The following is a 26,429-nucleotide window of genomic DNA, read 5'->3' as shown; positions in this document are numbered from 1 at the left end:
AATATTTGGACACCAAACATGTGTCAAGTGGTAAATTGTGTAAATTTGATTGTTAATTAAACCATTCCTAAGAACTACTAATTTAAGATTTTCCTAGAATTGTATGCTCAAGTCAGCAACCATTTAGGAGCCTTCATTTTTTGGGTGTGCTGCTGGCACTGGACTCAGATCCCAATTGCCTTTAATGTTAAACATGTATCCTACTCTCAGTGCCACATCTTCTGAACAAAGGTGCATCAGCTCAGACACAGTCCTGTTGCTCCATTCTGTCTGAGAAGCCTGGACATGCCGAAGTGAAATATTTTGCCTGGAGCAGTCAGAGAGTAAGAATGCTGGTCGATCCTCGTTGGGAAGCAGGGTCCTGGTTGACTGGAGCACTATTGACAACTCTCAATTGGGATTATTCCTGCCTCAGTTCAGAAAACATGTTGCAACATTAAAAAGGCTTCTTTTCAAGTGCCTGCATGGTTCATTTACCACACATAATAGCAGCAGTATTTTAGTATGGAATACTTGGAACAGTATGTTAGGACCTTTTCTGATCTTGATATATATATATATATATATATATATATATATATATATATATATATATATATATATGCTCTTCTCTCTGCAGCAATGACCTCACCCCTGCACTTTGATGGCCATGCCATGGTTTCATGGAGTGAACCTGACATCACAATAGCGATCCCGTGGTACATAGGCCTGATGTTTCGCACCCGCAAAAATGCTGGCACTCTGCTGCAGGCCAGTGCTGGAGAGCTGTCCAAATTCAACCTGCTGGTGAGTGCAACCTCAGACAATATCCAATACACTACCACTGTCCAATCCACTGACTACTGAAGCCAATAACTGTTCAGAGATTCCTTTGGCTTTAGCAGTTCAGTAGAGATTTGGTGTCGTGCTAAACTGTAATTTAGCTGATTTATTTAACCTCTATTATTATGCTTATTATTCAGTAAGCACATTAAGTACAATGCAAACTGGCTTTTTATTCAGTTATTTGTCATAACTTTATTCAAATTCCATACTATTTATTGTGTAAACCAAAGTCTGGAATCGCAAATTCATTTTTAGAGTTTAACGAGTTAAAAAAATGTGTTCAAAACAAGTTTTTGATAATTGTTTCCTCTTGCTTTCTTCCTCTCAGGTCAATAACAGGCACCTGCGTTTCCAGGTGTTTCTGGGCTCTCGTAAGGTGGCTCTGCTGGAGTTCCCTCAGGTGCGTATCAGTGATGGAGAATGGCACCACGTCCTGGTGGAGCTGAAGAGTGGGAAAGATGGGAAGGACATTAAGTACATGGCCCTGGTGTCTCTGGACTACGGCATGTTCCAGGTGTGTACTGACTACAGGGCATGTACCAGTAGACTCCTCCTGTAGACACTTTTTTTTTTTTTTAGATAATTTGTCATATTTTTGGTACTGCCAATTAACCCACCCCTCCTAGCTCCCTCTGGCACTAGCAATGCGTCCGACACTAGGAGGGAAAGGATATAACACATGTCTCCTCCACTACGTGCAAAGCCAGTCACCCCCTCTTTTTGAACTGCCACCAGTACATCATCGGCAGACAGCCAACACGCTCTGAGTAAAGTGTTTGGTTCTCAGCTCCCCTGCACCAGCTAACAGATGCCTGTGCCTGACATCATAGTTTTCTTAAGAGTGATGAGGGGAGACAGCACCATCTACCCACCCGGAGAGAGCACGGCCAAGACTCCGGCCGCTGATTGCAAATGGAAGCGCTGTAGACACTTTTTAATCTTTATTTTAATGGTTTAGTACAGATCTGAACTGACTAAGGAATGTAAAAGGCTTAAAAACAACAGACAGGAGGGTTAGAGGCGATGGCCTGTATTTAAGGATGTATTTATTTGAGCTATTTCAGTTATGTTGGTGGTGTGTTGTGTGTAGGGAACAGTGGAGATTGGGAATGAGCTGCCAGGTCTGAAAGTGAGGGGGCTATGGATGGGTGGACTGCTGAAGAAAGATGGCTCTGTGCTCAATGGCTTCAGTGGCTGCATGCAGGTAAAGCTCTATGTCTCCATCTCATACACTCACAGACACCTCATGGGCTTTAAAAGTGTGCTTGTGTGAAGAGAAATACAGTTTAGGTTTTCTCATTCAAACTCCATGTGTTACTTTCAGTCATACATACAATTCTTTATATCTGTTTAGCCAGCTGGATTTTTAAAGTCTTACCTCTTACCCAACCCTAACCAACTAAGCTTTGAAGAAAATATCAATATAGCTAAAGGATTGTGACACATAATACTACCAGCACAGGGAGCTGAAGCACAGCAAGCACATGCTCACTGGACAGCTCAAAGCACTTGGAGAAGAGCGCTAACTGCCAGTTCTGTTAAGTCAGCTTACAGACAAATGCTTTGACTGGTATTGCTCTTGTAGGGAGTAAGAGAGGGCCATCCTACCTACCCAGAGACAGTAGGTCAATTCCTTCATTAGGGATCAATCTACTGACAACAGAGTCACCACTAACCCAAGTCAGGACATTTCTGCCTTTCAAAAGTATGAAAACAAGCTCATGTACTTACTCAGATCTCTAGTACTGTTTTCCTGACGCCAAGTGGATACATCGCAAGCTCCCTTACACATTCCCTGTCCTTTCGTTGCGTAGGGTGTGCGGATGGGAGAAACCTCCACCAACACGGTGAACATTAACGTGCATCAGGCTCTGAAGGTGCGTGTGAAGGATGGCTGTGACATAGCTGACGCATGTGGATCAAGTCTGTGTCCTACGCACAGCCGCTGCAGAGACAACTGGGCCTCACACTCCTGTGTTTGTGAACCAGGTAAGAATCACCTGAGATCCTGATCTCATTACTGTACATAAAAAAGACCTGTAGCATGTGGTCATTTACCATAGGCTTTGATTCCAGACAGTATTTAGTAAAATAACTGACAACTTGGTGCCTCAAAACACATTTACTACATTTAGAAAGCCAAAGAACAGGTGCTTCAACTGAAGTACTGCCCACTGGCTTTTCATCATACATGTTTAGTGTTCCGAATCCACAGGTTTTCTGCTCTTTTACGAGACGATTCAATTCGGCTAATACTGCTGGAGTTAGATGCGCGTGAGTCTTTGCTCTGCTGCATTTGTGTAGGCTTTGTATAGCAGGGCACGAACCTGCATCATACCTGGCGAACTCTAAAGAGACGTTGGCAAAAATGAATGAAAATGATTGAATGAAATAAATCGGAGCATCCTGTCAATATATCAAATTGCGCCCCCGATGAAAAGGTTGCGTGTGGGTGGATGCGTGGGTGTGTGAGTGGGTGTATTCATGCGTGAAATGCCTTAAATGCTTTCGTTTGCACGGCCGCTTTCTCCCCTGCTGTGTTTCAGGTTACTTTGGGCGAGACTGCGTGGATGCGTGTCTGCTGAACCCATGCGAACACATCTCCAGCTGTGTGCGCAAACCAGCCACCAAACACGGCTACACATGTCAGTGTGGACACAACTACTATGGGCAGTACTGCGAGCACAGGTACAATTCATTTACCCAGTTCTTTGCCTTTACCACACTGCTCACATTACAGGATTGAAGTGGCACAATGGTTTTGTTTAAATGTAACAGATCTGATTTATTTGATGTGAACAGATAAAATCAAATTTCTTAGGTGAGATTTGTGCACTCCTATTAGTTTTGTGGTCAATAGTTTTATGGCATCTTCATTTTCACTGTAAAAGCTTTTGGTTACTTATATAACCATGGAAATAAGAGTAGTGTAACCATGCAAATAAATCTAATGTCACTTCTAAACATGAGTATGAATCAGGCAGGAAATCAGATCTTTAGATCAAGCCTTCCCTGCATTAATTTGATGCATCACACTGTAAAAAAAAAAAATGCAGGCCTATGTAAAATGAGACAGTAACTGATTACAGAGGATTTTTTGAGTTAACTCAACTTACGTTAGTTACAACTTCTCACATTTTTTGTTTTGATCAACAGTACATTTTAAGTTGAGCCTTAAAAACATTAGTACATAAGCTGCAGCTGAAATTCACTACATTGACCAAAGTATTGGGACCCTTACACATCATACCTACAGGAGATTGAATGACATCCCATTCTAAAACCTTAATATGGAGCTGCCCCCCCCCCCCCCCGCAGCTCTAACAGCAAGTTTCGAACTCAGTTTTTGAGTCAGCAGACCGTGGCAACTTTTATGCACTGTGCACCTCAGTGTGGTGAAAGAAATTTCAACAACTGACTGCAACGGTGGCATCCTGTTACAGTACCATGCTGGAATTCAGCGAGCTCTTCAGAACGACCCATTCTTTCACTGAGGTTTGTAAAGGCAGACTGCCTGGCTAGATGCTTGGTTTTGTACACCTGTGACAATAGGACAGAATGAAACACTTAATCAAAAATGTTCAAAAAAGATTAAGAAGTGTGTCCCAATACTTTTGTCCATAAAGTAAATGTTGTGAGAATTTCAGTCCCCCACTCCCAGTTGTTTTGTGGTAGTAGCATTCCAAGCAGTAATTTGCCCTAATACTTGCTTTTGTAGAACACCTTTCTAGTTTCTGAGCTAGTGATATACCTGTGCATCACATGCTGTTGACTACACCTCTGCTTCACGATACTTCAGACAATTGGGACTGCTTTGATTATGGAGGGTGTTTGATGTCCCTTTCAAAGTAAAGCACATGTTTCAGATGAGCTAAGTGTTCTGTTTGGTCTGGTGGCTTTGGGGCTTGAGCATGAAAAAGAAGCGCTAAGCACACTCCTGCCTTTCCCTTTGGCGAAGGAAAAGAAGCTTCTTCAGACTGAGTTGTCTCCATTCAGGGTGTTTACTCTTTCAGCCGTTTGATGTTTTCCCTTTGTTTATTAGTCCATATGCCTAATCCCTCTCTCTCTCTCTCTGTCACTCTGTCTCTTTCTGTCACACACCCAGAGGTGACCAGCCATGTGCTCGAGGATGGTGGGGCTACCCAACCTGCGGCCCATGCAACTGCGACGTCAACAAAGGCTTCAAAAGGGACTGTAATAAGACCACTGGTGTGTGCAGCTGCAAGGTAGGAGCTGCAGAGAGTGCTTCTGAAACATCAAATGTGTTCTTGTTGTTCTAATTTTAATAAATTACTGTGTATATATGTAATTGTCCATTCTACGAGAGAACAGGTATAGCTAGTCCCAAAAACAATACCCAGCACGCATTATGCAAATACATGATACAATTGCTGTTGATCTAAAGGCTAAAAACATGAAACATGACCAATCTAGCATTGGTATTTTAAACAGCCCACCTTACAAAACCCACCCTTAGGCAGTTGTAGTTCCTTCTATCTTCTACATACATCATCAGAAAGAGGGGGTTTCCTAGCCATTAGACCGGTATTTTGCTGTAGAGAATGCTGATAGAGGCGAGGAGACCGTCTTGCAACAGAAGTAGCAGTGGTTAACATTTTTCATTTGGTTGTAGTGTCCCTTTAAACATAATTAAAAATTGCAACTTGCAGACATACATTAGACCTATGTATGCTACTTTAAGGAATACTTAGACTTAGAATACTAAGATGGTTAACTAGTTTAGGGTATGTTTTTGTCTGGATGACCAGTTTTTCACCAGCTTAGATCTTCTGGGGGTGTAATAAAACAAATATATACAAAATTAAGGCTATCCTGCTTTTGTTGGAGTAACTCTCTTGCTGGTTTGCTATTAGATTTTGTAGCATTCCTGTAAGGATTTGATAGCCTTCAGTGACAAGAGTGCATTTGCACATCTGTGTCAGCAATGAGTGCAACTTAAAGTGGTTGAATTCAAGGGCATCCACAAACTTTTGACTTATATATAAGGGACATTTAGCTTTATTATGTAAAAACAAACAAAGCCCACAATTCTCTTGTTTCTTGTCTTGTCAGGATAATTACTACCGTCCGGCTGGCAGTGACACCTGCTATCCCTGTGAGTGTTTCCATCTTGGCTCCCATAATCGGACCTGTGACCTACTGACCGGCCAGTGCCCCTGTAAGATGGGAGTGGTGGGACGCCAGTGTAACCGCTGTGATAATCCTTTTGCTGAGGTGACTGCCAGCGGCTGTGTGGGTATGTAACTGGACAAATACTCACCAGTTGACTGACCAAGTTAGCCTTAAATTCAGTATTCTCTCTGTTAAACAAATGATCACCTTGTAATCTATGGCTCGCTGACCATCAACAACCAGACTGTGCTAGTGTTCACCCTCCTAGTGTCAGTTCACACGAACAGGGATTGGTTAATTGACCTTCCATATTGGGTAAAAATTGAGCAAAATTAGAAATAAATAAATAACTGAACAGTCAGGAAACCTATAGATATTGGTAAATATATTTATAGTGCAGTAGTTCAGTGTGTAAGATCGAGGTCTGTTGTATATAATGGATTTGAAGGCCAGAAATGGAAATGTGCCTTAACCCAAAAACCTGCTTTGGACTGTAACTTAACCACCACACACACAGCATGACACTAATAGCATAATGCTTTCACTATGAATGCTTATACCAATTATGTGAAATGCTTTCATGTCAGTAATATTATCCAGTTGTGTAATGGTGTGGGGGGATTATTATGAGCATAACTGGGGGCTTTGTTGCTTTTTAATAAGGTCAGATCATTAAGGGCCCATGACTCTAAAGCTTCGTTAGTGACACTAAACGACATTAGTTCCTCATTGTTGCCCCCCTTTTCCTCTCTCTCTTACTCTAACCCTTGCTCTCATTTAATACACTCTCCTAGTGGTTTACGAAGGCTGCCCCAAGGCCTTTGATGCAGGCATCTGGTGGCCCAAGACTATGTTTGGTGGCCCTGCAGCAATGAACTGTCCCAAAGGATCTAGTGGTGAGTGGTTAAAAGCAAATCCAGCTAATCTAACTCTGTGCTTTAAATTAAGCTCTTTTCAGCAGCATACACAGCTTTATCTCTTCATCAAATACATGTTTTTGATCATAAGGATGCACATCCTTTTATCCATCCTGTTAACACACTCTTCCTCTGCGTGGTCCCTGTAGGCACAGCTGTGCGCCATTGCAGCGATGAAAGCGGCTGGCTTCCACCAGAGCTCTTCAACTGCACCTCCCACAGCTTTGCCAAGCTCAGGAAAGAGGTAAGAAATATTGTATTTTTACTACAGCATGCTGTTAAGAATAATCATATAGCTATTCTGTTAAATCCAGTTACAGATAATTGAGTGCACAACGCAAATAGAACCATGCAAACTGTTACCTCAGCCCCCTGAATAAAACTCTCATTATTGGGGGCTATTTTTACTACAGATCTTTACTAAAATGTAGATTTAGATTTTATTCAAAGATATAAATCTTTTTAGATATTATTCAAAAATATGCAAAAGTCAGTTAGAAACCTATTTGAGTACATTCTGTGTTTTGATAAAAATACACATTGTGTTTTTTTTAATTAGCACTTTTTAGCATTTTTGGAGCACAGAAGTTTTAGAGTCTGGGTTGGGAAAATAATAATACATTTTGTGCATATTTCTTTGGTGGTGCAATAAATAAAATATGTAATACCTAATATATTTCTTTAATATTAAAGTGTAACCCAGGACATGAAAGTTCCCTTAATTGAGGAATGTTGACTTTTTGTTCTAGTCGATCAGTAGCTCAAAAACCATGCTTCCCTGTTCCTGTGTCTGTTGGCTCAGGTTGAGGAGCTTAATGCTAACTCCTCCAGGCTGGATGGGGAGCGGTCTAAAAATCTGGCCGCTACACTGCATTCTGCCACCCAACACACCCAGCATCTGTATGGGAGTGATGTGAGGACAGCCTATCAGCTGATGAGCAACATCCTGCAGCGAGAGAGCCTGCAGCAGGGGTTCGACTTGTCAGCCACACACGACTCCACCTTCAATCAGGTACACATTTACTAAATGCATGGATGTTGGAAAAAATATCGATGGGGGCTTTCAGCTTGACAACATAAAATATCAAACATAGAGACACACTTATTTTTGGAGTTCACTGATGATTGACTGTCTAAATGGACTTTAAAATTTAAATTTTAAAATTTTCTAAATCATTCAAATGTTGCAATGCTATATGTGCTAGTGTAATATGGCGTGCCGGCGGGCCAAAAGTGTTATTACAAACTTCTATTACCAAAGAATAACCCCACCAGTTTGTAATTACTGCATAATATGCCTTAGTGTGTAATAAGCCCTGGATTGTTAGGAGGTTAATCATGAAGCATAACCGAACTGAAAATAGAACGTAAGATTATGAAGCAGGTTTTTCAGTAACGCTGTATTTTGATCACTTTAGAACATTGTGAAAGCGGGTAGTTCTATCCTGGATCCTGAGAATAAGGATCACTGGGAGCAGATTCAGCAGTCAGATGGGGGTGCTGCCTTCCTGCTACGTCAGTTTGAGGAGTACAGCACCACCTTGGTGCAGAACATGAGGAAGACCTATCTGAAACCTTTCACCATCGTCACAGACAACATGAGTGAGTGCTGCAAACTCTGTCTCTTCATAGATTGTAGCAAAACCTACTGTGGACTAAGATTTTGCTCTGTGCAGAAAAGTGTCATTGTAAACAGGATTATCAGTGTTATTGTAAAGCTCAATATGTTCGCAGTACCACTCATGTATCGTTCTTGTAATGGTCAGTTGTTTCAGCGGACTTCATGGACTCCTCCACTCCAGACCAGTCTGAGCTTCCTCGCTTTCGAGACATAAGTGGGGTCTATTCCAAAGAGCTGGAATCTTCTGTGCTCTTCCCAGATGTATTTACCAAGCCAGCAGAAAGCACAGGTGAATGTCCAACCTTCTCCCCTGTGTCCTGTGTTTAAAGTCAGTCTAAAAGTTTCTTAGTTTATATCCCTGTATATACTTAGCATCATATTCTATAAAAATGTATTTAAATGACTCTTATGCGTCTTTTAATTTTTTGTTATGTCACCATATACCAGTGCCCAGGGAAAAAAAATATGCACTGATGATAATGTTCCACTTCTACCTCCCACCACCATCACCAATTACCAGTGGAGTGAAAATGCTCAGCTAGTTTAGATAATCTCCCTGATACTGTGTTTAACTGGTAAATATGTTCATGATAAATTCTAACTTGCACAATTAATATTCCAAATATAATCAATCAGCCAAGACTTGTTTGATGTACAAAGATTTCCCAAACACCTCCTCCTCAGCCCTATATATATTCACCCCATCTCCACCCTTCTTCTCCACTGCTCACCTCAGCTACAGGGGGGGATGTAGCTTCACGCACCTCCTCTGAGTCCTCTAAATTCACTTCCCCATTTCAGCCTACTTGGGCATGGTCCACACTAGCAAAATAATAAGTAATAGAAGCTCACATAGTACCAAACCATATAACATCATGCAAAATGCATGTCTAAATATTCAGACGCTTGTCTCCAACCATGTTGAGTTGTTAAGTATTTGTATAGATACTTGCTTATGCGGCGTCTGACAATGGTCAGACTTGACTTGACTTTTTTGTGATGTTATTCAGTGTCATGATGTGTGTCCCCATTTCGTACATTGTCATTTATTTATTAGCCTTGTAGCTTCAGTACAAAACTAATAGAGCAAACTTCAGACACCAAGAATGTCCTGGCTGATTTTTGGCCAGACTGTCTCTTAAAGCCCTTTTTTCTTTCCACAGACTTTGCTCCTACAGAGCCCCCTGTACAAAGTGATCCCCCTGGGTTGTTTATAGGTCCTGAAGGCACAGATTCTCCAGCTTTCACAAGCCCTGCCCCATCTTTTAGGAAAAAAAGACGCCACGCCGAGCTTGCTGACGTTCCATTTGTCGCCTTGGTGATCATCTACCGGTCTCTGGGCCAGCTTCTACCTGAGAACTACGACCCTGACCGCCGCAGTCTCAGGTGAAGGATATATCTACAAGAGCTTAGACTAAAGTCTAATTTCATGGTCACCTGGTCTAAAGTGTGTGTTGTCATGAGTTGTTTTTGTTTTTTTTTGGGGGGGGGTTATGTTAAAGGGGTGGAATGTTAAAGGGGTATTCTGGTCCAAACCTAGCACTTAATGTATTATTTGTCATGTTATGTAGAATTGTGTAGAGTAGCATTGCAAAGGATTTGATATCCTCTCTTATTCAAAGACATCCAAAAATGATTGGGAATCCCCTAACTTCTGCATGTTTTTAGCTGACAATAACAATAAACAATACATCCATTTCAAACAAACATGTCTTAAGTATTCACCCCAAAGCACTTGTAGTCCTTCTAAAGTTCTTCCCACCTGGAAGATATATCATCAAATGGGGTGTGTTTCCTAGTTGTAATTCATGGAAATCTCACCCAAGGGATTATTGCACCACTGTAGGAGGAGAGCAGGCATGGTTATATCAGCAGTGCTTACTTTCATGTTGGCCAGGCTGCCAATTTCACTGTGTTTAACAACCTATGGACAACATCTTATATTGTGGAAAATGTTATTCTCTCATATCTATAGACTGCCCACTCGCCCGGTCATCAACAGCCCTGTAGTGAGTGTGGTTGCATACAAAGAAGGGGACTCTATCTCTGCTCCTCTGCAGAGACCCATTACACTGACCTTTAGACTGCTGGAGACCCAGGAGAGGACTAAACCTGTGTGTGTTTACTGGAATCACTCTATTCCGTAAGTCTTTGCTGTTCAGCTCTCTTTCTTACTCTCTCTATGTTTTCCATTAGAAATTCATATCAGGCAGTTAAATGGTCTGAACTGAACTTTTTGCTTCACTGATTATATCTGATGCTACTGTCGTAAATTTGAGATGATCAAACCACATACTTTAAATGATTTTGTAACTTGCAGGATTCTGAACTGTATTATACTCCAGCTGAGAGTAAAAAGGGGATGTTAGCATGTCTACACTGCTGATCTTGGTGTGTGCTCTGCTGCAGGGTGAGTGGCTCGGGGGCCTGGTCTTCTAAAGGCTGTGAGCTGATCTTCAGGAACTCCACTCACATCAGCTGCCAGTGTAACCACATGACCAGCTTCGCCGTGCTCATGGACATCTCCAAACGAGAGGTGCAGAATATGCATATTATGCAAATGTTATGCACCCCTGGTCAAATTGCATGTGTGCTTAAAGTGATAAATACTGTTTATTTGCTTAATGACATATTTTTTAAACAAAAAACATTAAATGTGGTGTGTGCCAAAGTAATACATTTTAAGTAATAAAGTTTTTCTTTGCAATATGTTAACTGTAGAAAATAAACAGATATTGTGAAATTGTGAAAATGTAATATATTTATAATAGTTTAGTATAGTAGTTTTGTGTAGAGGATTTGTTTACTTGATTTCTAATTCTAAATCATCATGTGTCATATGACCAAGGGTGCTGGTAATATTAAAAGGTCTTTTATTTGGACAGAACATTGTAACATCTTATAGATAATGACCAATTGCTCATATTATTAATACAATGCAATTCAGATAATTCTCATTACGGCTTTATTATGTCATTAACAATGTTAGATGTTAGAGAGCGGACACAGATGTGCAAATGCACACACAGCTCTAGTCCCTATAGAGTGCTGTCAATTGAATATGACTCTCAGGAGCAGATAAACATGAAGCTATTGGCATCATGCCTAATGTCAGGTATGGGCTAGAGGGGTATAAAGCCTGAGCTGTGGAACAGTGGAACTGTGTTCTCTTGAATGATGGTCGATGTTCCTTCCAATACTTTGGGGATGAGGTGGGGTGATGATCATCCAACATCCCGACCTCACTAACACTCTTGTCACTGAATGTGATCAAATCCTGATTCAAAATCGAGAAGAAAGTAGAGACAGTTACTTCAACAAAAGCAGGATAAACTCTTTTTAATGCCCTTGATTTTGGAAGAAACAATGGATGAGCAGGTGTCCCAATACTTTTGCCCGTATAGTGTATTTATCTGAATGAAAGAAAAGTATTTAAACCTACTAATATAAAGTGTCATCTATTGACATAGCTTGTTTATGAGTCTGATTGTCAAATACATACAGGCTTACTTTACCCCTTTCCCCAAAAGTCCAGAACCAGTGGGCTGTAATAAGTCTGGGAATGTGATGAAGTTTTCTGTAGTAATTTCTATTAACTGAACCCTTGTCTTTGTATTTGGTAGCATGGAGATGTTTTGCCGCTAAAAGTTGTGACCTACACCACTGTCTCCGCCTCTCTGGTGGCCCTTCTCATCACCTTCCTCCTGCTGGCTATTCTGCGCAAGCTGCGCTCCAACCTGCACAGCATCCACAAGAACCTAGTGGCAGCCATCTTCCTCTCCGAGCTCATCTTCCTCGCCGGCATCAACCAGACAGACAACCCGGTGAGCAGCAGATCAGAGATCTGGTGGATTTTCACTCATGCAGGATTGGTGTGTTGAATGAGACTTTCTGAATGGTAGAAGTCTGAATCTGCTCCTGTTCTGTGTCTAGTTTGTGTGTACAGTGGTGGCAATTCTGCTGCACTACTCCTATATGTGTACATTTGCCTGGATGTTCGTGGAGGGGCTGCATATTTACCGCATGCTGACCGAGATGCGCAACATCAACCAAGGACACATGCGATTCTACTATGCCATTGGCTGGGGCATTCCTGCCATTATCACAGGTAAGACATGCACATCAGACTGGTTACATTAACAGGGACATGTAACCCCTTAACACTCCAAGGCCTGTTACATACTAAGTAACTACTATTACACTTTAGTAACTACTGGGACTTCTGTACTAACTGATGGGGCTATTCTCTAGTAATTTTAGGTTTGTAGGTTTGTAATAACACTTTTGGCCTGCATGTTTAAGCGGTCAAAGTAGTATTATGTAAGAATTGGTATTTTTTTGCCCCTGGGCTTCCCCTTCAGTTCCCTACTGAGGTGTGTAACTCACTTTTACACCACTATCGTAAATACAAATCACACTTTGAGCTCCCCATTGTGGACAGCTATAAACGTGCATTTGTTGAAAAGGGGAGAGTTGGCATCAAGTGATAAAGGCAAGTGGACTGAGGCAGGATTTTACACAAAAATGACTATGAAATTAAATGACTAGAAATGACTAGAAATGACTAAAACAGCCCTTTTACAAAACAAGTCTTTGTGCACAATTCAACTTTTCTGCAAGTTTAAATTATAATACATTTCCCCTCCTCTATTTACAAACATAAGTATGGCATGGATTTCTGTGTATATGCTGTACTTTTAACTCCAGTTCTCCACTGGTTTCAATGAATTACCAGAGAAAAAAATAATATTAAATGACATAGATTGTAATAATGGTCACCTAATACAATTTACATTTAAATTACATTATTTTTTGTATCATTCTAATTTATACCAAATGTTTATTCTATTCTAATTTATTCTATTTTTTCATGAAAATAATAGCTTACTGTGCAGTATAATTCAAGCACAACTAGATGACCAATAAAAGAACAACACACGCCATTAACTCTTTCCGTCACTCTCTGTATTTGCTCTTATCTCAGGTCTAGCTGTGGGTTTGGATCCTCAGGGTTATGGAAATCCTGATTTTTGTTGGCTCTCTGTTCACGACACTCTTATCTGGAGCATCACTGGACCCATCATCTTTGTAGTGCTGGTTAGTGTGTGTGTTAGTGTGTGTATGTGGGCTGTTCAGGGAGTGTGTCCCTGGATTGATATTTACTTTCTGTTTTCTTCCTGTCTTTCTTTTACTCCACTCCACTGTTGTTTCAGATCATAGCTGGTAAATTATGACAATGTTCTTGCTTTGCAGATAAACATCGTTATATTTGTGCTGGCAGCAAAGGCCTCTTGTGGACGGAGGCAGCGAACATTTGAGAAGTCAGGAGCAATGTAAGTGTTGTTGGGCTGCTCTGTGTCTTCTCAGCTATGCAGCTGCGCAGTGTTTGTCCATGGAATACTCCCTCATCTGAACCTTCTCAAGGCCATCTCGCATAAACTATGCATAATAAGATTAACTTCTGAAAGTGATAGTTCAGCCAGAAATCCGATTTACCCAGTCCCATCCCCCCCCTTTTCTTGTCTTGGTCGATCAGCCAAGACATGTTTGGTGTTTTGTTGTTTTGGTTTGCTTCTTTATTTTTGCATTACACTGTATGGACAACACTATATGGACAAAATTAATGGGACACCTGCTCATTTATAGTTTCTTCTGAAATCAAGGGTATTAAAAAGAAGTTTATCCTTTTGGAGTAACTGTCCAGGGAAGGATTTCTACTATATTGTGGATCACTGCTGTGACAGTGATTTGATTGCATTTAGCGACAAGAGTTTTAGTAAGTTTAGGATGTTGTATGATCACCACCCAACCTCATCCCGAAAGTATCGGATGGTAACTATCATTCCAGTGAACTCACCATTCACCATTCCACAGCTCAATGCTGGGAGGCTTTATACCCCTCTTGGCTTGGTGTCAACAGGTTCATGTTTATCTGCTCTAGAGAGTTCTGCTCTGTTGGAAGTAGTTCTCTACAGTGACTACACATGCTGTGTGTGTGCATTTGCACATATATGGGCATTGGTGGCTCAGTGGTTAGAGCGCTGGGCTATCGATAACAGGGTTGTGGGTTCGATTCCCGGGCTCAGCAAGCTTCCACTGTTGGGCCCTTGAGCAAGGCCCTTCACCCCCTCTGCTCCCTGAGCTGGAGTTGGCTGCCCACTGCTCTGGGTGTGTGTGTACTCACTGCCCTTAGTTCACTAGTGTGTGTGTGTTCACTACCACAGATGGGTTAAATGAGGAGGACACATTTCGCTGTACAATGTACACTGTACAGTGACAAATACTTGCACCTTTCACCAATTTTTGCATTCAGCAACTTAAATTAGCTGAATGCATTTATTTGAGGGGGTGTCCACAAACGTTTGGACATATAGTGTATGATCCAAATGTGACAATCAAGTAAGAAGCTTTTTTTGTAATTTTAATACATTTACTTGAAAAAAAAAATGGAAGAAAAGGTCCAAAGGCACGGACCAAATTCTGGCATCAGCATAACATATGTTGTTATCCTATAGCATTTGACCAAACTACCACTTTAGGGCTTTCTTTATCCAACCTGAGTCAAATTTAGAATGAACTCATCCTGTTAAGGCTGGGTGGTGATGAGGTTTAATAGTCGCTGGTGCCTCTGTGGCTGGTCGTCGAGGCTTGTCCTGTCTAAATAGATATACTGCTCTGGGAAGAGTGTCAAGAACCCAAAATTCAATTAGGACATTTTTTGTCCACTCTTCCTTCCAGCTCTGCTCTGCGTGTGGCCTTCCTGCTCCTGCTGCTCATCAGCGCCACCTGGCTGCTGGGCCTGATGGCTGTCAACAGTGATGTTCTCACCTTTCACTATTTGTTCGCTATCCTCAGTTGCATACAGGTAGAAAACAGAACATACATAAATAACAGCTTTGATTGAACAGTATCTCATATTCTCCAAGTCTACAGTCGTTAGTTTGAGCAAGGCCATAGAAACATCATTTTTGGTTCCATAAAGAACCATGTCTGTATAAGAGATGTGAGTGTGAAGAACCTGGTAAATAAGTTTTAAATTGGCTTCTTTAAACCTTTAATTGAGTCTTTACACAAAAATAGTTCTTTATGAAGCTTAAAATGGTTCTTATATGGTATCCCTCAAAGAGTGTAGACTGAAGATTAAAGCAAGCACTTAAAAGTGCATGTTAAATATATGTACTTACCTTTTTTCTTCATTCCAGGGCATTTGTATCTTCTTCTTCCACTGCATCCTCAACAAAGACGTGAGGAAGAACCTGAAGAGCGTCTTCACAGGGAAGAAAGGTTTAGCAGAGGAGTCCAGCACCACACGGGCCACTCTGCTAACTGTGAGTGGGGCTACAGTGAAGACCAGATAATGCTAACTAAAGCTCCATTACTTCAAACTTTCAGACACTACTGATAAAAATACAGTTGTTTGTTTCTAATTTGTGCAAAAGAAACAGGTCATACTGTGGTCATACTGGTTTAAATCATATTGTGTTGTGTTATTCATAAGAATCTCACAAAGCTCTGGTTTTGGTTTGTATCCAGCGTTCTCTGAATGGCAACACGTACATAGAGGATGACTGCCTGTACCGGACTCCGATCGGAGAGTCCACTGTATCGCTGGAGAGCTCAGTCAGATCAGGGAAAAGCCATGGCAGCAGCTACCTCGCCTACACACTCAGGTAAAACCCTGCCCTGTGGCATCTTTCATTATGTGTGAAACCATTTACGCACAATTTAATTCTTGAAGTTTCCATCCAATAAAAAAATTTGATAGCAGGTGTAAAATTAAGAATTTTAGATATGAGGCTTTTATTAGAACAGTAACATTTCTAATTTCTGTATAAAAAAATCATTAAACCTGTCTAATGTATATATTTTCAGTAAATATTTCAGTAAAAATCGAATTAACACAATACATCAGTTAACCCAATTCAATCAGCCAAGACATGCTTGGTATCTGAACTATGCTGCTTTAGCTCACAGCAGGATATGCTGGGCCAACATTGCTAACAAACACTGGACCTAGACTGTGACCAATCTAATGTTGGTAAATACATCTAGATCTTCATTTGTTTCATTCTGACACATCATTGTGCTTTAGAAAACCTCACTGATATACCTCAGAGTTCTGAGCTTACTGCTCTACCTCAAGTGTTCAGTGATGTAGCTTAGAGCTTACTGCTCCACCTTAAGAGCTCAGTGCTGTGGTTTAGAGCTCAGTTGTATACTTCAGAGCTCACTGCTCTACTTTAGAGCTTACTGCACTACCTCAAGAGCTCAGTGCTGTAGCTCAGAGCTTAACGCTCTGCTTTAAAGTTCACTGGTGTACCTCAGGGCTCACTGCTGTACAAAATAATAAAGTATGAACATGAACATGTAGGACTGTATGCACTTGAAGAAAAGTCAGCTTTGTTCATGTCACTGTTGGTATCAGTACAGTATTCATAATCTTATATGCTTAGCAGTCACACCATAAAATGTAGGTTTACCTAGTTTATACCACGCTTTAAGACCCTTTCATGATGTTTGCAGAATGTTACGTTGAGTTGTTAGAACGTCAGCATTTCCCTCATGACCTGTCCTGTGTCATTTAAAGGGGGGACCAGAAGCTTAGTGTGCCCTCCAGTGGCAGGAAAACACGAAGCAAGGAGGGAGACTCCTCCTTATTCGTCAGAAAAAGCAAGAGGAGGGAAGGTAGGAAAAAGAGTTATTACCATTTTACATGTTTCTTGGATTGTCAGTTTGGCCATTGGTTAGGGCTTTTTATTATGCAGAATTCATGTGTACAGTCATATATATTTCATGTGTATTGAGCATTGTTTACAGTAGCTTTAAATGTGGCTCAGCCAATCAGAATGTAGGACCAGGTATTTGTGTAGACTGATTTTACCAGCGGGCCATAGGCTTTTTAAGCGGTTAAATTGCTATGTATTTTGTCTGTTGTTCAGACTCAGATTCAGACAGTGAGCTCTCAGTGGATGAGCACAGCAGCTCCTATGCTTCTTCTCACTCGTCTGACAGTGAGGAAGAGGAGAGAAGATCTAAACCTAAGTGGAATAATGAAAGGAGTCCCATTCACAGCACTCCGAAAGGTAATAAAGACCTTTCCACTGCTACCACTTTTTTTGTGAAAGCCCAGTTAAGTGGCTATCAACTACTTTCCTTAGTTTCTTGTATACTGTTTGCTTTAGGACTCTGCATGAACTTACTACTCAGCAGTTGTGGTCTTAGAAGGCATGTGAAATGTTGTAGTCATGATGATCATATTTAGATCTCCAGGTCATTGCCATGACTCCAGTGATTTCTGATTTGGACTTTTATCACACAGAACAACCCTTGTGAAGTTGCCATCTACAAATCATCCATTGCCACAAAGCCCTGTCAGATCTGTCCTAACATTTGTAATGTTGTGGCTATACTGTGTATTTGTACAGTTGATGCTGTGTCCAATCACATGAAGCCTTACTGGCCAGTGGAGCCTCCGACAGCCAGTGAGAGCGAGGGCACTGGTGGTCCAGAAAAACTGAAAGTGGAGACCAAAGCCAACGTGGAGCTGCATGAGACCAGTAAACTCAGTCCCAACGGAGAGCTTTCCCAGAGTGAAGGCCCACCCAGTCAGCCCAGCAGTAACCAGCTGCCGAGGAGAGGTCAGACGTAGATTGATTCTTATTGATTACATTTTATTTTGCTGAAGGGAGGATAGGATGAGCATATGAATGAGTTTAAGGGAGGGAGTTTTCTTCCATTAGGTCTCAGCTGTCCCATTAGCTGTGTGATACATTTGTTTTTTTTAACTACAAAATAGAAAATATAGTATCTAACCTTCTGTCTTAAAATATGGAGGTCTATACTGGTTATTGTTGTTTTGCTATATTATTTAAATATGATTTCATAAAATAAAGTACATTTACATTTGACATCTCAAAAAAGTAGCCAAAAATAGAAGCACAACCATAACTTTTCATCCAAATCAAATCAAATATGATCAAATCCTCGCCTACATAAAAGCAGAACCAGAAATAATTGATTAATGAAGGAAACATTACTGATTATTAATGTTTCAGTATTATTCATTGTATTTAACAATTGAATAACAAACAATCATGAATCACACATTGTTGTTATACACATTCCCTCTCTCGCTCTGTAGGGCCTCTAGTTCCCCTCTCTCACAAACGACTCTAATGTCTTATGTAGGTTCAAGGGTACATATTTTCCCCTCCATGTACTTTATTCTTCACACTCTCCTCCTCTTTCACAGGCATTTTAAAGAATAAAATCACCTACCCTCCTCCACTGACCGACAAGAACATGAAGAACCGTTTACGGGAGAAGCTAAGTGACTATAACCCCCCCACTCCCACCATCCAGTGTAAAAGTCCATCTGAGGGGTCTAATGAAGGCATCCGTACCATCACAGAAAGCAACAGCATTGTTATCAAACCCCCACCTCTCTCCCTCACTACCACACTCAATGGAGTCACAATGGAGCTGGGCACAAGCCCCGCCCTCGCAGCAGAGGAGACGGACTCTGAGTGAGTGGTGCTCTAAGCTCTTTCTTTTCGGTTTCATCATCTTACACTGCCTGTAAAAAAACCTTTAGGGGTTGCCTTGACATCTTTTAAGAGTTCAAGAGTAGCATTTAATTTTTCACTGTGATTTTTCTTTTTATTAAGTTAAAGAAAGTGCCTGCAAATGTTTGATAAAATAAAATCAGCTAGGGTTTTGCTGCTGACTGCTGATGAGTGCTTGTACCACAACAAGGGTACAGAGTGTTTGGGCTTTGTGGATGCTGGATCAGGTCATTTTGCCCCCCAATTCAAACCTAGTCTCTTAATGCTGAGTATCAGCCATACAATACAGCCTTACAGTTTAGATAAGATGTGCTGCTGATAAATTTACTTTTATTAATTTATTAATTACTTATTAATTGCAATTTTTTGCAATACTTTTACAAAGTTTTATCTTCTGAGAACATACTGCTGCCAGCTGGAAAATAATGTCAGTTATTGGCACCTTGAGGACAGCAGATGGCGCTATGTAAAAACAAAGATTTAAAACTGGATTGGAATTAACCTCTTAAATAGCCTATGGCCAACCAATAAACTTCTATTACCAAAGAATAGCCCCACCAGTTTGTACAGAAGTCCCCGTAGTTACTGAATAATACATCTTAGTGTGTAATAAGCCTTACTTTGTGAAGAGGTAGTTAAATTCTCTCACACATTTGGATGCTTAAATGGTTCTGTGTCTAGATAAATATTTCATGATCTATGATAGTAATGGTGTCTCACCATGGTGTTGTAAATGGTGCAGAAAACCCTTATCCAGTGCTATATAGAGCCCTTTGTGTTAATATCATGACTTTCACTTTGAGTACTTGACATTTGTATGTGTCTGTGGTCATTGCTGTATGTTGTTGTATGTGTTTACTTCACTGAACTTGTCTCTCTCTCTCATGATCTGTCTTAGCGGAAGTAATGAAACCTCAATCTGAAGGGCGCTGTGGTTACACTGTAGCATCAGAGATGTAGCTGTTGACGATCTATGTTTCTGTGAAGGACAGTCACTGCCTGCAGAACACTACGCTCCTATGGAGACTGGTATCGCCATAGAACTTAGCCCTACCTGCACGGACAAAAAGGGAACAATGTGTAAATTGTTACTTTAGACCCAGGGGACACTGACTACCACATTACCCAGCATGCCAGAGGACATAACTGACCTGGAACAAGGTCTAATGTTGGGGTAACTTTGTTGTGATGTTGTCCATTCATGGTTGTGTACCCCAGTTGGTGACAGACCACAGTAAAGACATATAAGAAATGTGTGATACACTCCAGCTGTGCCTGTGAAAAACCTTCGCTCAGACTTCATCAGTCTAAAAATGATGGTGTTTGAAGTGTGAGTAATATGTACAGTAGCTCTTTTTGTATTTAGGTGTTAATAGGAATTTGTAAAATGAGTTGTAATTAGCCCTTGTAACAAATGCCAATTTTGAATGTTTACCTTTGTTACTTTTGTTTACTGTTACATTTTGATTGTGTGTATGAAAGTTGAAAGTGTGACTTGTGATCTGTATGGCTATGAATTATGCCAGTGTTCAGCATTTAGCCTAATGAAGGAGTTCTCCAGCCCAATATCAGTCAGAAATATACTGTGATACTCTAAATGACAGTTATTATATTAGATATTACTATATCTAATCCTATTTCCATTCTGTTTTGCCATTTTTGTACAGTAAACACCAGACAGTGTTTTAAACTATATTACATGAAAGAAGCATGCCTTTATTTCTTATCCACTTCCCAAGTGCTATACAGAAGTACTGTTCATGTTAAACTTGATATACTGTATAATCTTTAGTTTTCTGACTGGGCTCTGCTGAACACTGAGTGATAAATAACACCTCCCTCATTTACTGATTCAGGGACTGTTTTATCTGTGGGATTGTGTGTATTTTGGTTTCTGTGGATAATTCATAAAATGGCCAGACCATGACAGTGACTAGTGAATTGTACATTATTCTCAATGAAAATGAACGCACATGAGTGAAATACAAATATACAGTAACTTACATGGTTGTAGATATCTTGGAAGAAGTAGTCAGAAAGTAAATATAAATGTTAGTGATTGTTTATGCCATACTTTACCCAATAATAGGCCAAATTTAAAGGGACACTTAGGCTAAAATGCTAAATTTAACTATCAATACTTCTGCTATTAGCATGCCTATTCACCTGTAGTGATCAATGATGTAAAATGTTCTAGTTTACTCATGGAAAACCCCTTTCTGATGATGTATCCTGAAGGTGGCAGGGACTACAAGCACTTTGGGAGGATACTTAAGGCCGTTTGGAGTGTTTTGTCCACGCTATCTGGTTAATGCTGAAGGAAGCCAGATGGTTACTGCTTTGAAATTGAATATCACATCAATATTAATTAGCCTCTACATACTGTAAGTGGCTATGCTATAATGCAGGGCAATCTTCTCAGTTGTATGATATATTTGCGTAATGCATGCATTATTGTAGTATTGTAGTGATACAACACTGATGGACAAAAACACAAGAAGGATACAGTACTGCGCTACAGAACATTACACAACATGACACATAAGTCAAATGCTAATTACAGGCCAGAATACCACTGCTTCTGAATCCAACAGTGCTAATTGTCTTGTCATGGTTTTCCCCAACAGCTAATGTTGAATAAATGATAGTTATAGTATTTAAAAATGTGACAAGTACAAGTAATGGATTTTCCAAGGAGACGTGTCTAAGTGAGGTTCTCTTCTACCTGTATTTAGTTTATATATATATATATATATATATATATATATATATATATATATATATATAACTCTGTCAGACACACTGGACATGCATGTGAAGACTATGAATTCTTATTTTTTTGGCACTGAAATAAAAAAATAAATAAATGGACTTTGAGATGTTTTTATAAACACGTGTGTTCGTTTTCTTTCTTTATGTTTGGGGTGAGGATTTCTCGGAACATGTCATGAGTGTTGTAATTGATCTAGAGTGCAGAACGTAGATACACTGTCAGAATAATGATAATAATAATAATAATAATAATAATAATAATAATAATAATCTAACGTCTGATTGTGAAGTATTTTTCGCTTGCATAGATAATATGTGATCTTTGCGCGCCATCTAGCGGTACAGGTCAATCATTCATTTTGTCGTATTTAAGTTAACTGCGCAAAAATATTAATTACAATAGTAAATGATTAAATTTGTAGTCTATCAAAAGTTGTTGTATGTTGTTTTAATATCAGGTACAAGATACATAAAACCTAAAGCTTTCCTTAAAAAGTAATAGCTACGAACCTTCAAAAATTATAAGATCGATTGCTGTAGATTATTATTAATTATATTAATAAATGTGCATTTTTAACGTTAAAAAAGTTTCCACGTTCTTACATTTTTTGTGTAACGCTAATTTTAGCGCTACTTTTTGACGTGATGGTCTAAAACTAGAGGTAGGGAAATGTAAAAAAAAAAATATATATATATATAAATATAATATATAAATATATATATATTATAAGTGGATAATTATCTTCCCCTGTATTAGTTGATTTTGAATTATTTATTATTAATTAATTATTATTCTGTATTAGTTAATTGAAATTAAAAAAAATTATATATATATATATGTGTATATATATATATATATATATATTATATAAGTGGATAATTTGATCACAGTAGTGCACGTGCAACAAAAACATCATTTAAAAAAACGGTTCTGGCCAACCGTCATTACGGCAGCCCCAGTCTCCCAGCCTGCTGAGCGAACTGTAGCTAGTTTTAGAAGTCAGGGTAACTTTAGCTATCTCAGATTAATGAGCACTATTTACTCTGTTAACGTTGGCAGTAACGTTTCCTCTTTTTTCAGTTTGTCTTATTTGCTCTGTCGTTTTCGCAAACTTCCGCGAAGCTGAACTATTCAAATGTCCGTTAAATGGCGCAGCAGTTAGCTAGCCACTACAAAAACGGTGTAGCTAAATGTTTTCCCCATTCTGTATGTGTAATGCTTCATTTATTAAATGCTTTATTAAAATGTAATAACTGAGTTAGCTATGCTAGCTAAACTGGATTTGGTGAAACCAGCCCAGGTCGCGGCCCCTTTAAGACCACCCGTCGCTGTCATTGACGACATTTCCTGGTGTGGGAATCAAGCGTCTCTGAAAATCAACAGCAGGCTGAAACACACCGTCCCCGGGCTTTCCTGCAGCTGCCATGCAGGCCTGTCCTCGCCTCCATACAGCGGATGAATCCACGCCTGTGTGTGCCGGGGTCTGCGTGCTGAGTTGAGTGTCTGTGTTGGAGCGGGCGGAGGAGCAGATTTTGTGGTTGTAGGTCGGTGGTCTGGCAGCAGGCGGCGGAGAAGAGGAAGAGGGGCGACGCTCCCGTTAATGAAACTCCGCTGCGAATTGCGAGCAGCAGGGTGAGCGAGAAACTTCACATCTCCCCTCTCAGACACGGCAGGGCGTGTGCGGCTCCTCAGCTTTGTTCCAGCATTGGTATCTAGAGCCCCTACACTTCAGTCCGTTTCCTATATCTAACCCCTGTCTGCGTCTTGCTGTGCATTGCCCCCCCCCCCGCCTCCCTCCCTCCCCGACGTGCATGTGTGTATGTCTGCTTCACCAGTAGCTGTCAAATGATGTTTTTCAGGGTGTTGTATTGGATCGTGTGTGTGTGTGTGTGTGTGTGTGTGTGTGTGTGTGTGTGTGTGATAAGGCTGTTACCAGCTGTATTGTAATGAAAGCTCACTGTCGCGATATTGTCATTTATAAAAGCAGTAGTGGGGGGGGGGGGGGGGGTGAACGTAAAAACGTAAATAATAATAAACGCACAATTATAAATACAAATAATGATCACAACAATAATAATTGTAAACAAAAATAATAACATATGCAAAAATACTAAGAATGCACCCCAGTTGGTCATGCCCCTGGAAATGCTCCACCAATATGCTTTGTTTTGACTCAGGGTGCAGTGTTATGCAAAGGTTTGGGCACCCCTGGTCAAATGACATGTGCTATTTGTTTCTAATTGAAAATAAGGTCACTTTCTCTACAAGGACACACCTCTGCACAATCTAAAGCATAATAAAATTATTATTATTATTATTATTATTATAAATTACTGTTTATTTTCTTTATTTTAAAGTATTGGAAAAAGTAAAAAAAAAAAAAATTAAATATGATGTTTGCAAAAGTAGTTTTTTTTAAGTTCTTACATTCAGAAAATAAATAGGAGCTGTGCACTAAAATGTGCAGACTATGTTTGCATTTGTAAATTTATTTAATTATTTTCACTTACATACAACTGTATTTACACAGCAAATTTGACAGTCTTTCCAACAATAAGTGAAATGTTGTAGCATTGTAGAAGAAATTGTTCGTGTTATTAATGAACTTATTATAGGCTTATTTTAAGCCTTGTTTTTGAGTACAGAGCATTCTGAATGGTGATTATCTGTTAAAAATAAAAGTTTACTCTAAGACTGTGGGCAAATCAGCCCATAGTGTAATTTATGTATGTTTTGTATTGGTTATAATTTTTTTTTATCTTTACTCTAAAATAGCAGTGTTCCCCTAGACCCACCAACTGAAGTGTTTTTTTTTAATAAAGGGCTGACTTTATCACTCCAGTATAATATAAGAACAGTGTGTTGAAAAACGAGTATAACCCTTCAATAAAGAGTTTGTGTGTATATATCTATAACATGAAAAGGTGGCAGCTGTTAATAGCATGATGAAGTATTTCCCTCTAAACGCTCCCTAACATAAAAGGAATGGCCATCATCTGATTGCTACAGCAAATGAAAAATTGATGTTGTTTATTGTCTTCCCCCTTCTGTTGACGTCTTGTATGCACTCAGTTCAGAGTCCATTAGGAATGGATTTCGAAATGTAAGAAACTAAGATAGCTTTACTCTGATAATGTACCCTGATACCCATTCACCGTCATTTCAGAAGACTGAAGGAGTGCCTGTACTGTAAAGTGGTCTAATGAATATTCTCTGGACGAAGGACACTGACACTGATCTCTGGTCATCTGCTTTTAGGGAGTCTAATGGGCAGAGGAATAAAGGCTAAAAATCCAAGTGCTGGTGAGTTCTTCTCTCCTGTCTTTTTCTTTTTACATTGACTGCACACATGATGTGTTATATTTAACATATTTTGTTCAACAAGTCTTAACCTAAGGTATAAAAGAGCTGTTTGACCTGTAATCAATCAATACATATTTAACTTCTCTTTATTCTGAATCATACAGTTAAAAAGTTACAAAGAAGGGCTAATATGCATAGAAGAGTGATGTCATATACAGAGTGATGTCATAAACAGTCATCAGATAATAACCACTGATTTCGGATTATAGGCGTAACATTTAAAGTGACCCTAGTACAGAGCCTTGTTGGACACATTTACAGCAAGTGTTGGGAGTGATTTATTATCATAGTGCTAATTGTATACTTTAGTGCTGCAAGAGTTTTAACAGAGTTATAGGCTACACAGCTAACCAGGCATTTGGAAATAATGTAGAGGCATGACTTAACAAACAAGAGCCCACTGTAGAAATCCAGTGCAGGGGTAAAAGTCCACTAATGTTATTAGGGTTGATGAGAGTGTGCTTTCTAAAGATACAGTAGTAGTGAGTAGATTGTAAGTTGTCATACAGGACTGTTCTGTTTGTTTAGCTGGCATGGGTTATGGCTAAAAAAGTGTCTTTCATCAGTTAACCTTGGGAATCGAACACCTTGTTAAACAACGTTAAACAAACTGTCCCAAGTCAACAGCTGGCTTTCTCCAATGGATTCTAAATGAAAAAGTGCTAGTTTGCCCAGCTCACTTTGCTCAGTACAGTATAGGAATAATTTTGTTCTGACTTTGTTGACAGTGTAGGGGCTGCGCTGCAGGCTCTAAAAGCTCCATCTAAAAACTTGGACAGCCAGACATTCCAAGATTATAACTTTATTGTTCAAATGGCAAGAACTCACTTACCCAACCCTATCAAGCATTTTTTTATGAGACCTCCATACCCTTGTTTATCTATCCATCCACTTTCATATCTGTTTCTACCTGATCAGGGTCGAGAAGTCCATTACAATCCTTTGTTTAACTTTATATAAATAAAAAAATGTAGTTTGATTATTTTTGTATGGGTCCAGGTTTTTTATTATGGAAAAACTTGCAAGAAATGCAGCATTTATATCTCCCTTTGCTGTGCTAAATGAAGACATGGTGGAATGATGGAAGTGTTCTGTTATATCAATATCACGTGTAAAGCTGTGGACATGCAAAAGAAAAACTTGCTTAAGTGCAAATAAAATGTCCACAAATATTGTATTGCTTACTAATATGTTCATAACAATGTTAAATTATTATTCTTCATCTTAAGCAT

The 26,429-nt window shown here is 39.7% G+C and overlaps 2 protein-coding genes across 4 annotated transcripts in view; both read left to right on the top strand.

Moving 5' to 3' along the window:
• The window catches only part of celsr1b (cadherin EGF LAG seven-pass G-type receptor 1b), a 65,957-nt gene extending 44,116 nt beyond the window's left edge, over positions 1–21,841 (top strand). Inside the window, exons 9-35 of the mRNA XM_072663519.1 lie at positions 620–786; positions 1,154–1,339; positions 1,916–2,029; positions 2,640–2,814; positions 3,372–3,513; positions 4,931–5,051; positions 5,899–6,082; positions 6,753–6,854; positions 7,025–7,119; positions 7,678–7,887; positions 8,294–8,477; positions 8,642–8,785; positions 9,660–9,882; positions 10,472–10,639; positions 10,906–11,032; positions 12,120–12,320; positions 12,430–12,604; positions 13,481–13,593; positions 13,750–13,829; positions 15,235–15,361; positions 15,699–15,824; positions 16,030–16,166; positions 17,084–17,181; positions 17,436–17,579; positions 17,922–18,134; positions 18,749–19,022; positions 19,960–21,841. Coding sequence (XP_072519620.1) covers positions 620–786; positions 1,154–1,339; positions 1,916–2,029; positions 2,640–2,814; positions 3,372–3,513; positions 4,931–5,051; positions 5,899–6,082; positions 6,753–6,854; positions 7,025–7,119; positions 7,678–7,887; positions 8,294–8,477; positions 8,642–8,785; positions 9,660–9,882; positions 10,472–10,639; positions 10,906–11,032; positions 12,120–12,320; positions 12,430–12,604; positions 13,481–13,593; positions 13,750–13,829; positions 15,235–15,361; positions 15,699–15,824; positions 16,030–16,166; positions 17,084–17,181; positions 17,436–17,579; positions 17,922–18,134; positions 18,749–19,022; positions 19,960–19,984 — 4,055 coding nt within the window. The 3' untranslated portion in view covers positions 19,985–21,841. The remainder of the gene's footprint in view (positions 1–619; positions 787–1,153; positions 1,340–1,915; positions 2,030–2,639; positions 2,815–3,371; positions 3,514–4,930; positions 5,052–5,898; positions 6,083–6,752; positions 6,855–7,024; positions 7,120–7,677; positions 7,888–8,293; positions 8,478–8,641; positions 8,786–9,659; positions 9,883–10,471; positions 10,640–10,905; positions 11,033–12,119; positions 12,321–12,429; positions 12,605–13,480; positions 13,594–13,749; positions 13,830–15,234; positions 15,362–15,698; positions 15,825–16,029; positions 16,167–17,083; positions 17,182–17,435; positions 17,580–17,921; positions 18,135–18,748; positions 19,023–19,959) is intronic.
• Positions 21,842–23,168: 1,327 nt separating this feature from the next.
• gramd4b (GRAM domain containing 4b) overlaps positions 23,169–26,429 on the top strand; it is a 30,087-nt gene continuing 26,826 nt past the window's right edge. For 2 of the 3 annotated variants that reach the window (XM_072664081.1, XM_072664082.1), the window contains exons 1-2: positions 23,170–23,466; positions 25,093–25,137. The gene's annotated coding sequence lies outside the window, so the exon portion shown is untranslated. Of the gene's footprint in view, positions 23,467–25,092; positions 25,138–26,429 lie in introns of all 3 variants that reach the window. The other variant, XM_072664083.1, reaches the window with a different exon arrangement.

Source organism: Salminus brasiliensis, chromosome 19 (assembly GCF_030463535.1).
Source record: "Salminus brasiliensis chromosome 19, fSalBra1.hap2, whole genome shotgun sequence".
Taxonomy (NCBI): domain Eukaryota; kingdom Metazoa; phylum Chordata; class Actinopteri; order Characiformes; family Bryconidae; genus Salminus; species Salminus brasiliensis.
Note: the sequence above shows the minus strand (reverse complement) of the source record. Positions and strands in the feature narration are given on the sequence as shown.